This window comes from Odontesthes bonariensis, chromosome 16, assembly GCF_027942865.1.
Source record: "Odontesthes bonariensis isolate fOdoBon6 chromosome 16, fOdoBon6.hap1, whole genome shotgun sequence".
NCBI classification, from domain to species: Eukaryota; Metazoa; Chordata; class Actinopteri; order Atheriniformes; family Atherinopsidae; genus Odontesthes; species Odontesthes bonariensis.
Window position 1 is genome coordinate 28,860,565 of NC_134521.1, and position 13,657 is coordinate 28,874,221.

Genomic DNA, 13,657 nt, shown 5'->3' on the forward strand with positions numbered 1-13,657 from the left:
TGCTGTGTTTGGTTTTCTCCAAACGTGCTGCTGTGCATTATGAGCAAACATCTCCACTTTGGTCTGGTCATTTTTTTCCAGAAGTCTTGTGGTTTGTTCAGATGTAACTTTACAAACCTAAGCTGTGCTGCCATGTTCTTTTTAGAGAGAGGAAGCTTTACCCTGCCCCCCCTTACAAGCAAGCCATAATTGTTCAGTCTTTTCCTAATTGTACTGTCATGAACTTTAACATTTAACGTGCTAACTGAAACCTGTAGCGTCTGAGATGTAGCTCATAGGTTTTTAGCAGTTTCTCTGAGAATTGCACGGTCTGAACTTGCTGGGACCTCCACTCCTGGGAAGATTGTCAACTGTCTAACTGTCTTCCACTTGTGAAGAATCTTTCTCTCTGTAGAATGATGGACTCCAAATGATTTAGAAATGGCCTTACAACCCCTCCCTGACTGATGGGCAGCAACAATTGCTTCTCTAATATCATTGCTGATGTATTTCCTCCTTGGCATTATGTTAACATGCACCTGAATGCTCCAGCAAGAAGAAGCCTTAATGAACATGACCCGTGAATGGTGCCATCTCCTCTGGGCCGAACCTCATCTTAAATGGACAGAGTGGAAAACTGTTGTGTGGTCAGACAAATCACTATTTGAAATTCTTTTTGGGAATAGTGTTTTATGGACAAAGAAGGGGAGAGACCATTCAGTTTGCGATCTAAAGCCTGCATCTCTGATGGTATGGGGGTGTATTAGGCCTATAGAACTGGCACTTGTGCATCTGGAAAGGCAACATCAGTGCTGGAAGGTATGTACAGGTTTTAGAGCAACATGTGCTCCCATCCAGATTACCTATTTTTCAGGTAAGGCCTTGCATATTTCAGCAAGACAATGTTAAACCACATACTGCCTCTTTTACAATAACTTTGCTTCATAGTAAGAGTCCTGGTTTCTGAACTGAGCTGCCTGCAGTCCAGAACTTTCACAATAACTGAAAACACTTGGTGCATTATGAAGCACAAAATACAACAAAGAAGACCCAGGACTGTTGAGCAGGTCGAATCTTATATCAGATAGGAATCGGACATAATTTCTCTCCCAAAGTCCCAGCCACTGATCTCCTTTGCTCCCAGATGTTTACAGACTGATGTTAAAAAGTGATAAACATGGCCCTATTCCAGATAAGCTAATATTTTTCATGAAATAGAAAAATGTCTCAACATTTGATATGTTTTCTATGTTCTATTGAGAGTAAAACATTTGTTTATGAGATTTATAAATCACAGCATTCAGTCTTTTTACATTTTACACAGGATCTAAACTTTTATGGAACTGGGGTGGTAAATACTGACCACAGCTTTGCCTTTATTCTCCACCTTGTTGACTACAGCTGGGACACATTCCCAGGCTGAGTTTCAATCAACCCATTATTCAGTCCGCAGAAGAATACATGTTGCCTGGCTTTAGTCTCCAACAGCATGGGCATATTTTCTTAGTTCAAGGTTATTTTGTGCTCAGCAGCATTTATAAGTCACACATAAGCACACAGCTTATCAGCACCTCGGATATTGTCAACGGATGGCAGTGGCAGATATTGATCTGCTGTTTCCTGTGTTGCGTTACAAGATCTCATTGAATGTGAAAGGTTATCATTAAAGTTTTTTTTAAATATGGATTAAAAAATGTGTGCTTATTCAAAGATAGTGTAGTGAAGGGCTAAAACACTTTAAAACGGATCAGCTATTTCTTATAATTCACATTTCATTTTGGTCCTGGTGGAACTGGAAAAAAACAAGATGAGAGAAACTGGCACTACCACTATCATTTTTAACATCCGCATTGGTATCATGAGTTCTCCTTTGAGAATCACTGAGTGCTATCAATACAATATCTTTTCCACCCACATGCTTTCATAACCAAAAGAGGAAGACAGCGTGGTTTCATTGAACAGTTTTAATTTTACCACGAATAAAAATAACATGTTGGTTTTTCACTGCAAACAACCCAAAAAACAACTATAGAACTAGAGCTTCCTAGAAGCCAACACATACAGATAAATAACAATATAAAAACATTATAAACAATGCGAACATTACATTGAAGAGAGTCGACATCAGCAGTTCTCCAGAGGAAGAATGTAGCAGCTCTCATGTATTATGTGGTAAAAGAGTAAGAAGAAAAACACATTGGCTGTCTGGGTGGAGACGGATGTAATAGCGTGATTCAACACTGTTACTTTCTATCATCAATAAAGATGGAGGTGATACTTTCACTTAATATTAATAAAATATCTTTTTTTACAATCACAAGGTGCTCATAACTTGTTGTCAAGTACAATAGGACTAGAAATGCCAAAATGCTGACGTAGAAAACAGCTACTGACATTAGAGTTAAGATTCTCCCTGATAGTGACAATAACAATTGTTATATTTTCTATTTAAGACTGCAGGCAACAATATTTCTGCCAAAACAATTGCACATATTCAGGACTGTGCAACAAATCTATTTCCATTCCGATCCCTCACAGCTGAAGCCGAGGGTGATGTTCTGTGTCCGACTACCACCTGACCTCCATTAAATCTTTACACACACGCTCCTCAGGAGGCTGCATAATGAAAATATACTCTGTCACAGCTAATCCTCCAACAAAACCTATCAGAAAATATACAGCTTTGACATATGATTAGTTTACTTACCTATAATATTCAAATCAAGTAAAAATATTAACTACAAGATAATTTCTTCAAATGTTGGCTGTGGAATTGTGGTTAGATGTGAAACCGATTAGGGAAAAGCTACAGTGAGTCTGATAAATCACATATGAATGACTGAACGTAATAAATAATAACACATTTGGGATATCACAGGACATTAGCCTAACTGGCGTTTAAATTTGATATAGGGTCATGTCAGCCACTTACGCTAACACAATCAGCAGCACTTCCAGTCCCTTGCCAGCATCTAATGCGCACAGCCACAAAGGGGCCACACTTACACAGCCAAGCTGCATTAAATAAGATCTGAAGGCTAAAAGTGTCACCATGTAACTTCTGAAACAGGAGAAAGCGGATGTTTCTTCTGGAGGAGATGTATGTGCATGTGAATGTTTGGATGCATGAAACATTTGCTTGAAGCTGCAGTTCTAGACGAGTGTTTTGATCAAAAAGCGAAGTGAATTTGTCAGATGTGCAACAGGCTGTCTCCATTTTTGTAGTCGTGGGTTGAAATAGTCTGTTTCAAGTGTCTTAAAGAGCAGGTAGGCTTCACTTTTAATCAGCCAACTACAGAAGCTGCCTTTCACTCATGCTGGATTTGCATAGCTGGGACTTGGAAAAATGTTGTTTTGAATTTATGTATGTGTGCTGAGGTCTGAGCACGAGCACAAGCAGCGCTGAGGCTGAAGACGAGACGGGACTGTGAGACTGAAACCTGCAACTGAAATGAGTCCTGCAGAGCAACTTAAATGCTCAAAAGATGTTTAAGTTAATTAAAAGAGAAGTGAATCTCTCAGATGCATAACAGTCTCTCCACCTACATCTGTCACTCATGTTTCTTGGAATCAAGTTTCACCTGTACTTCATGGCAACTGCAGTGATGTTGTGAGGAACTAAAGGGGACGTGACAGCATCACGTTGAGGTCAGCAGAAACAGGTTTGTTATGCTTCTAATTGTAAAACGTTTTTTTTTTGCTTCACATTGAAATATTTTGAGGAGACGATACTTGCAGCATGATTTAAAGGGTAACATCTTAAGACATCAGCACAAAATATTGGCAACTTGAATACAAAAGTCAGCATCGACCAGGTTTTAGTAAAAGTGAAACATCCACCCTTGCGTTTTGGTCCGATCAGGCCTCCTTCGAGCTTCACCACCATGTGATCTTAAACTCATAGATGGGCCTCTTGCAGTAGTAATGGTTGATGAGGTGCTTGTCGCAGACACCAATGCACTGCTGCTCGGCAGTGATGCCGCGCTCAGCCAGGTCGCTGACGATGCAGTGCAGCAGGTCATACACGTCTGCCACCGCCTCCCACGGCCCGAAAGAAACGTCCACCTCGCAGTGGTGCTCAAAGAGCTTGGCCTCGCTGTCCGAGCGCTCGAAACGCAGAGAGTTAAAAAGCGGACGCTCGTACGGCGTGATGGGCATCTCCTCTTTGTAGACACAGATCTTCAGCTTTGCAAACCGGGCCTTTTTTTGCATGGCCCTCAGTTTGGCAATCTCCACAATGCGCTCCAGATTGTCTGAAATGAGACCAGTTACAATCATTTTCATCATTTTCATATTTACGCACATACTAGTAAATGTCCGGGAAGCAGACACCCTTTCCACTTTTAAGACCAGGCTTAAAACTTTCCTTTTTGATAAAGCTTATAGTTAGGGATGGCTCAGGTGATCCTGAAACATCCCATAGTTAAGCTGCTATAGGCCCAGACTGCTGGGGGGCCTCATCTGTCACACCTTTCCTCACTTTACTCTCTTTTTCCTCTGTTTAATTTCTCAAATGATATTGTGTACATTTGGCATTATTGTGGTCATTAACTCGTGTTTCCCTGTTCCAACAGATATCCTATGAATGGTGTTACAGTGTTTTTTTTCCCCCCTTTCTGTCTTCTCAAACCCCAGCTGGTCGAGGCGGATGGCCACCCTTCCTGAGTCTGGTTCTGCCAGAGGTTTCTTCCTGTTAAAAGGGAGTCGTTTCTCTCCACAGTCGCCTCAGGCACGCCGCTCAGGCCGGGAGATTGGACTGAAGACAAGTTTTGGTGCAATCTGTTGGTTTCCTTAGATCGGAAATTGTTTTTGAATTGGCTCTATATGAATGAATTGGGATTATTTTGTAAATAATTATGATTACAATTAATTGAATTCCAACTGGCTTGAATTGGACTTTATTATTTAAGTGCCTTGAGATGACATTTGTTGTATTTGGCGCTATATAAATAAGAATGAATTTGAATACTGATGCCATTAACTCAGCTGGTGTTCAGGCTGCTCCTACTCTACTCTTATAATTCACAACCTGCTCTTTTCCTTCTGGATCTCATCTTTTTCTTTCTCTTTGATCACTTTAAATATTCCCATATTTACCCTGCTGGAATGATCGGATTATCCAAGGTGAAGGCTGTTTAAGATATTGTCTGATCTAACTGTCTTTGTTCCTTGTCTAAAGGAATAAATAAACACTAAATCTCCTCATCATTGATCAATATCAGAAAAAAAAACATTTACCGAGGTCATTGTCAGACTGACTCTATCAGTTACCTTTGTAGTAGGGCAGCAGATCGAGGAAAGCTTGTCGGACCTTCTCCCCTGTGAGCGGCTGAATGTCCTCCAGCTGGTCCAGAAGCGGGCCGATGGCGTAGTACTGAGCCTCTCTGTGCAGGGCTCTCACTCGGTCCTGGTGAGGAAGCTCACCTTCTCTCAGGAAGTTCAGGATATCCCTTTGGATGGAAACATTTTGTGTCAAATGAAGAATTTACTTTAAACAGACCCGCTCCAATGTAAGAGAGCCGTTACTAAATCAAAGAGGGTAGCTCTATTGTAATGCTATTTGAACATTTTCAGTTTGGGGACTTTTAAGATGATCAGTCAACAGTAAAAGTGCTCGATCTCCACATTAACAATAACACAACTTTATCATCACTGCAGCAGGCGAGGAGAGAAACATGCAAAATGTCAAACACCGTGAACAAAAAACCTAACAACATCCCAGAGGCCAAGACTGAAATGATTCGTTCTTTACGACCAAAAGTCTAATAAAACATATGTAGCTCAAAAATGACATTAAACAGTACATTAACATTCTGCTCTGGTAACCAAGCTGTGAGGCTGTGAGGATTGTAAACCTGTAAACTGTCTGAAAGTGTTGGAGATGAGTCAGCCCTCTGCAGTATTGATCCCTGGTTTTTTGGCAGCACAATACCTGCTGGTATGATTTTATTTAAATCTGACTTCCTCCTGTCATGCACACCAGAATATCCTAACATCGAGCTGCAGTCTGTGGAGCTGGGTGCTGCAGCTGATCCCAACCCCCTGAATGGCCTCGTGGAATGATGGGAAACCTCTGCCTCCTCTCTAATGTGACAACTTACTGATTTAAAAGGCTCAGCAGTATGACCTCTTTTTTTGAAACCAGCCAGAGAAGCTGTAAACATTCATATTACAGACCATAAAGAGCAGATATCATAGCTCCTGTATATACTCGACTGAGTTCAGTTGATTAGCATTTTTCTTTTTGTTTTTTTGGAAATGGTTTGATGGATCGTCTTCATATTTGATTATTTTTTAAACTTTTGTATTGTTGTCATTATGCCAGTTCCTGCCTGGGCTGTAAGCTACCCTGACTGCTTCCCTCTGGATGACCTCGGCCTGGAATATAGGCTGTTTCTCAAAACCAAGTACGCTTAGTACGTACTTGTGTACTTACTAGCCTTGTCGGAAGTACAAACTTCTGAGGATGGAAGGACACAAGTACGATCATTATACATTTGGAACGGAAGCGTACTTGATTAGGTCAAAGACGTTGCCGCCAGAAATAAAAACATTTGTAGAAAAAAGATTAAAAATGGACCGAGCTGTGCTTTCAGTTACTGTTGGTACGCTTTACGTAACATTTCCAAACAGAATTTACAGTTATGTGCTTTCTCCTCCGTTATCTTGGTTTGTGCCGCACTGCTTTCTGGGATAGCAAGCTGTCTGAAGTCCCCACAAGTCACCACAGAAGCATCCTCGATAAAATGGGCGGAGCAAGTACACATCTGGGAATGTGGAGTGTACTTGTCTGGAATTCTTTGAATTGGAACAGTACTTGGTCCTTAAGTGATTGCGTTTCAGAAGTACACAAGAACACAAGTACAGACAAGTACGCATTTTGAGAAACGGCCATAGTTTGAACTCTTGGACCGTTCCCGTCTGCACCTGGGTCCCCTTCCCTGACATAATTACTGTTTTATAGATGCTGTATTTCCCCGCAGCCTCACTTCTATCTTCACTTTTTTGTGATTCTGTTACACTGTGTCAGTTTCAACCACTTGTACATGTTTCACTGGAAAACAAAAACTCAACAGAAATGGCCTTGTGACTTTAAACGAATCATATTATTTTTTACATCAGTAATGGACTAAACTGCCTGATTTATCAGCCATGTTGCCTCACTAAACTGTCACCATATTGGTGGGCAACAGGTGTCTGGAGCCACCTCTCATTTCTTTATACATTGCCAGGGAAATGGGAAAAAGGTGCAGTTATTTATTGAAACGTGCAAGCATAAATGAAAACACAGAAAACAGGGCAAAAATATCTGATTTGTTTTGCTTTTTTAGCGTTTCTTCATTTCTTAAGGACACTTTCAGATACTGTTTCTGCTGTAGATAGTTTTTTGGGTTTGTTTGCTTAGATATTTTAAGGACACACTGCACAGCGTGCTGAGATATGCCAAATTATTCAGTTAATAACTTTCTGGCAATCGATGTATTGGAACAATAATTCTATCTTATGTCTGTCAAACTGTGTTATCTTTGGCGTTTTCTTAATGCAGCAAAAGAGCTTGGATCAAATCATGCACTTTTGCGACAGGCTGCATGAAGACGAAAGAAATGAAATAAAATAACCAAAATTGGGTGTTTGCTAACTTTTCTGTTGTGCATAGGCACAACATGCATGACTGATTCATAGGTCAGTGTTAAATAGTGTCACAAACACACAAAAAAAAACACATTCCTCTGAAAATGGTCAGGTTCGAGGACTGGACTAGAAAAGAGTGAAAAAGCAGCTGATGGCAAAGATAAACTCTGAAGAGCTTCAGAAAGCCTGGAGAACTATTGATGAAGACCACTTTAAAATTAGAAAGAAAGTCTCAGAAATGACGGGCCGACTATAGATGTAGACAACATTTTAGATGAAAACTCAATCTGGCTGAAGATTCTCACGATGACGTTGAAGCAGCTCAAATGATCCCATCTGAGGTGACAGAGTGAAAAACATTTAATGGGATCAATCAATCACTGACTCCTGAACTAAATCAAACAACCTCTGTCACATCCGGCCTCATGATGAGTGTTAATCAGTTGTTAGTGTATCCGACACAGCTTTCTCTGAGGATTAATGTTGTCAAGCGTCCTCGTACTTTCCCAATATTCCCTTTTTGGCAACTAACTTTACCCCAGCATAGGAAATTATAACACCATGGAATTATTACTTTCAATTATGGCTAGGTATTCTCTTCGTAATCAAACTGCTGCTCTCCTACTGAAATATATTTTAAAAAACACGTTCATACATTCTTACATTTCCGTCTGATTATCTTTATAAAGGTCTCTGTTGACACCTGCTCGCCCAGCACGTCTCTGCAGGGATGTAACGACACGCTCGGCAATAGAGTTGAGTTTTAGTCTGTTTCTGCTTCTCTGCAGCGAAAGCTGGAAGACGTGAACAAAAGAGGATCCAACGATGCGAAAAAAACCAAACATGCAACACAAATCCGCTGCAGGTAAAGTTGCTGGAGAGCACAGAACAACACCAACGCCTGAGATGATTTATGTTTCAGTTAGATGAGAGGGTCCTTAAACACACCCCTGGCTAATAACTTCTGCAATGCTAAGAGTCGTTCTGAGTGTCTGCCTGTGTGCAGAGGGCAGCCATTCTTTGTCTGTATTTTTATACAGAAACACACTGTCTGTTCCTTTTCGCGTTCCTCTTACTCCTTGTGTTTAAATATTTAATTACACCCCTCAGACACACACACACACAAACTGACCTCAGCCCAACCCTCCTCTTACATAAGTTACACATCTAGTCTGCTTGTTATCACATTCATTTTTAAAGAAATTTGCTTTTCCATTTCATTCAAGGTCCCCAGAGGTTGAAACTCTCTGGCTTTGGTAATCCCTTCTTGGGTATTCAAGTGCCAGCATAAGGCAGACAAAAACAAAAATTTAGTAAAGCTACTACTCAAATTCTGTTTCCTCCAGGATGAATTATTGCTCCAGTGATTCCTGACAGCTTGCTTCATTGTCAGGCCAATCATAGTTTGCCTAACACTTTGCTTTACACCTGCCTAACTGCAAACTAAATACATCCTCATTAGCATCAGTTGCGTTGCGTGTGTAGTGCTAATTGGCAGGTGTTGTTATGCTCAAACACTCGTAGTAGAAAACTATGGTCTCTCATTACTGGTCTTATTACTGAGCACAGAAGGAATCAAATGCGTTTGCATTGGTTTCATAAAGCCACACTGTAAGTTGGAGTAAAAGCAGACCCAACATATCAACATCGATGATTCAGGTTATTCTTTAAAAACTGAGATAAGCGCGTGCACTTTCAGACAAGATCTCCATGGAGACTTTAATAAAGTTCCATTGAATGTAATAGTAGAGCCACAAATGAAGCTACGAGCCAGAAAGAGAAAAGTACGGTGCCTCACATTAACACAGCCGGCTGTTCACAATGTCAAGAGGCCGAAAGTGGGATTTTCAGCCTTGAAAATCTACTGGGAACCATTGGAAAAGTGTGTGTGTGTGTTTTCAACCCTACCTGAGAATTCAACATGTAGTTCTAACGAATCCAACTCTCGTCTAGTTAATTTTATTTCTAGTTATTTTATTATTTACAATTAGATCTTGTACTTTATGTTACTGTACAGTTCAATATTAAATGTTTTGTTTGTTGTTTTGCAACATTTCTACGAACTATCTTCTAAGCCGACTATGGTTAGATGGACCTCGATGGTAAGCACATGCAGTAGTTCACTGATCTTGGTTAAGTTCTGTTTAACTATTACAAGATGAATTATAACGGTAATATCCAGATAACAATTTTACAAAATGTATCTTGTGAATGAGCAGCTTTCTTTCAGTAGTTTTCTGCTGGCTTTATTCACAACTTTTTTGCTTTTCCATAATGGACAATGACAAAGCTACGAAAGATAACTACAGGCTGCTGTGTCACTGTTGAGACACACACTTTGATATTAACCCTCCTCACATGAATCACTGGTGTGAACCCTTTTAGTAACTAAAAGTTTGCTCTTTCTTATGTTGCTTTTTACAAACTTCCTCCTCTCGCACATAACCCACCTCTCACAAATGTTTTTTACGCTCATTACACAATATCACAGAAAGCCTTCTGAATATCATCCGCATCTCGGATTTCAAATCAATCTAGTGTTCTTTCAGCTTGCTCGGTAGACTTCATAGCGCTTCTCACCCAAAGTACGCTCCATCCCGATCGATGAAGTAGCGTCCCTCAGCATCCCGCGGGATATAATGACGCCCGCTGAACATGGCAGCCAACATGGTGTCCTCATATCGCCGCAGCGTGGACAGGCGGGTGGTGAAGTACGTGCCCCCGACGTTCAGAGAGATGACCTCTGGAAACTTTCAAATGAGAAATAAAACCCAGAGGAGCACAACAAAACAAACTTGTTAGGCCTAGGAAGGAAACATATTGAAAGATTTGCTACAAAGTCTATTTCAGATGATCATTTATAGTGATAAGATATTAGATGTAATATTCCTGATTACTAATGATGATAATTTTGGGTAATGTTTCCTGGGCTTAACATTAGCAGAGCAAAACGTATGCATTTCGTATCACATTTAAAGTGACCCTAACACATGTGGGACGGCTGTAAACCAGTAAACAGGTTGATGACATGAACTGTTATCAACAAAGAATATCAATTGTTGCTTGGTAATTCACATTGATCAGTTTCTGGTAGGTTTGTTCTGTTACAGACTAAACTTCTAGGTGGAAGGATGCTTTATGTCACTGATTTTTCATCTGACAGGACGAGGCACTGATAGAGGGTGCTGCTGCATAGAACTGCATTGTGTCATGAAGATGTAATAGTGCATCGCTGTCACAAGCACACCTTTGAACTGGTATTACACTGGTTTGTTCCAGTATAAATCTATTTAAAATAACTGCCTATTAGAAGTAGGAAAATGTCTCCGTACCAAGAGGAAATTGCCAGTTGTATTTTGGATCATCATATTGAGACTTTATGTATTTATGTTTATATTGCGGACTGTTATTTTGAAGAACATTTAAACGTTCACTGGTTAATATAATGGTTAACAGCCCTATTCACATGTTGGTAGCGCTATAGCAGCATGAAAAATCCTTGTTAAGATGCTGCTCTTCTCCTTTGGTTGTTCATACCTGTGTGACCTATTGATAAGAAAGATGCTCCTTATCTCATTTTCAAATATGCACATCCTTTACTCCTCCCATCTTGTTTTTGACCTTCCCATAAGTAGAGGAGGCGAAGACATGAGGAGAGAGCAGTGACGGTAACATGCACTTTATCCCACTGACACATCATCGCTTTGGAACTATCATTTTAAACTGAGGTTAATCAAACATGACACGAGACATTCCTGTAACATCCAACCATTATTTTGTTGCATCATACAGTTTCTTTAAGAAACGCTCACACTCACTCCCAGGGTCAATCTAGAGACACCAATCACACCCCCTTCAGACGCCATAGAGGCCAAAAACGCCTCAAAAGGATGGACGGGTGAATCCTCGCTTTTTAGCTCCTCCAGCCAGCCTCCTGTCGTCTCATTCCCGTCGCCCTGGTGCATTTTAGGAATCGAAAGATTCTTTGAAATGTTTTGCTGAAATTGATTTCCAGGTCACAGGCAGCAGGACGGAATGAAGACACAAGGAGACACAAATTAAACCAGTCAATTTGGCTCTGTGAGAACATCTGCTGCCGATGTGACCCACACCTTCGTACCTCACACACAGATCAGCAACCCACAGCAAACACGCCACACTTTAAACGGGCGAGGTTAAGAGAAACAAAAGTTATCACTGACATAGTTTTACAAGGAATACTGTATTTTTTTTCCCCTCTTAAAACATTAGATGCAGATTAATACTATATCTGTAATTATTGTATTATTATTTCCCAAAGCATTTTTTTTTTTTTTGTTTGATGATGCCAGGAAGTTCTGACTGCGTGATTGGTGACTTTATGAGAATTCTGTGATTATTTAATGACACAAACTCTAATAAAAATAGTAAACCTGGCCTTTAGGTCCTCTGAAGCCCTTTGGCAGTATAATTGCCTTGGTTATGGAAACAAAGTGAAAAAATAAAATAAAATTATTCTTTATCTCCTCCTCGGACTAATCCAATGTTTTTGAGGTTTGAGCGACCAGCCTACAGAAATAAGATGATTAAACTACAAGCCACGTGACACAACTCCTCAGCCAATCACTACAGGGCTCAGCAGCTCAACCAACCATTGACCTCCGTATTTATAAATAGCCTACACACACTACACAGCGTTGTTATTTTGGAGTAATTATGTGCAAGAATGTAGGGACTTAAGCAAAGAGCCAGTGACTCTTGTTAAATTGCTTCGTAGGTCAAATTTTTCCATTTATTTTTCCCAAGTAAATAAATATGATTTCTGTGTTGTGTGGCTTATGAGGGGAGTATCATGATTTTCCGTAAAGCGGCCTACCTCCTGCTCCTGGGTGTTAAGCGAGGAGCGGAGCGGCTTACTCAAGGCCCGGTTCGGTGTAGGTGAAGCCGGCTTTCTGAAATCGTCCTCCGTAGGGTCCGAGCTTGACATGGCATCGCCCGGTTTGTCGGTGTCCCCCGCAGCCGAGAAAACCACCATCACTCTGGGTAGAGGCAGCGTCCTTCTCTCCTGAATGAACCGTCTTACCCGTGTAGTAGCCGAGGGCAGCGGGCTGAAGGAAGGAGACTGACGCTCCCTGCTGCAGCCATCAGAACCGTTGGAACCGCTCGAGCCATTCTGCTGCATGCACGCGGCGGGCCAGCTCTCGGCGCGAGAGGATGACAGTACGAGCCACAGCGCAGAAACGTTGGGATGGTCAACAACAATAATAAGAACGCAAGAGAGGGTGTGGCTGGAGCAGAATCCGGAGCTCAGCCCACTTTTCACTAGGACCAGCGAAAGCAGGGGTAGTCCGCCGCCAGAGTTGAAAGCGTGAGCGCCATAGGTAGTAAATGCAAAATTTTTAATCCGAACATTAGCAAGCTGTACTGTACCCATGCAATTTTTGGAACGTACGTGCTCTGACGTGCAGCGTCGCTACGTGAAGTCTGGAAAGTCTGGAAGTTCATAATTTAATTAAACAATTAATAAATAAACAAGTCACAGATATGACAAAACTATTTATTCGCCAGCTATTCATTTTTACTTTGAGAGAAAAAAAAAGACTTATGGACAATTAATGACTTGTTTCAATACGCTTCTCTGACAGCTTGAATTGTTTGAGGATTTCACTCAACAGTCAAGCAATCTGATTCATCAATCAGGTTCCAGCTTTCTTGAATAGAAACGCACGTTTCAAATATACAGAATGGAGCCTTGACACGACACATTTTTAGTTCCCACCATAAATTTTCCATTTAGTTACAGGGGCGTAGTACCAAATTCTGGGTCCTATGCACAAGCACTGCTATACAGTTTTTAGCAAAGACACTCACCCGGGTGCCTGTACTCAGACACTATATGTAGGCTAGGACACAAAATTCAAGCCACTGATTTATTTTCCCAAAATACCCAATAGCAACATTTACTTTGACCTTTAAATCATTAATAGTGAAAAAATTAAAAATAAATCCAGATTCCTCAAGTCCAAATCCGCACTGTTCAAAAGGAGATGAACCAAATAAGGTCGGC

The 13,657-nt window shown here is 40.8% G+C and overlaps 1 protein-coding gene across 1 annotated transcript; it reads right to left on the reverse strand.

Annotated features, from left to right (window-relative positions):
* Positions 1-1,954: 1,954 nt before the first annotated feature.
* kctd7 (potassium channel tetramerization domain containing 7) lies at positions 1,955-13,016 on the reverse strand. Its single transcript, XM_075486863.1, has 4 exons — positions 12,467-13,016; positions 10,192-10,361; positions 5,251-5,429; positions 1,955-4,232 (listed from the first exon to the last, which is right to left on the reverse strand). The coding sequence occupies exons 1-4, from the start codon at positions 12,770-12,772 to the stop codon at positions 3,856-3,858; spliced, it is 1,032 nt and encodes a 343-aa protein (XP_075342978.1). The 5' UTR covers positions 12,773-13,016; the 3' UTR covers positions 1,955-3,855.
* Between the last annotated feature and the right edge of the window lie 641 nt (positions 13,017-13,657).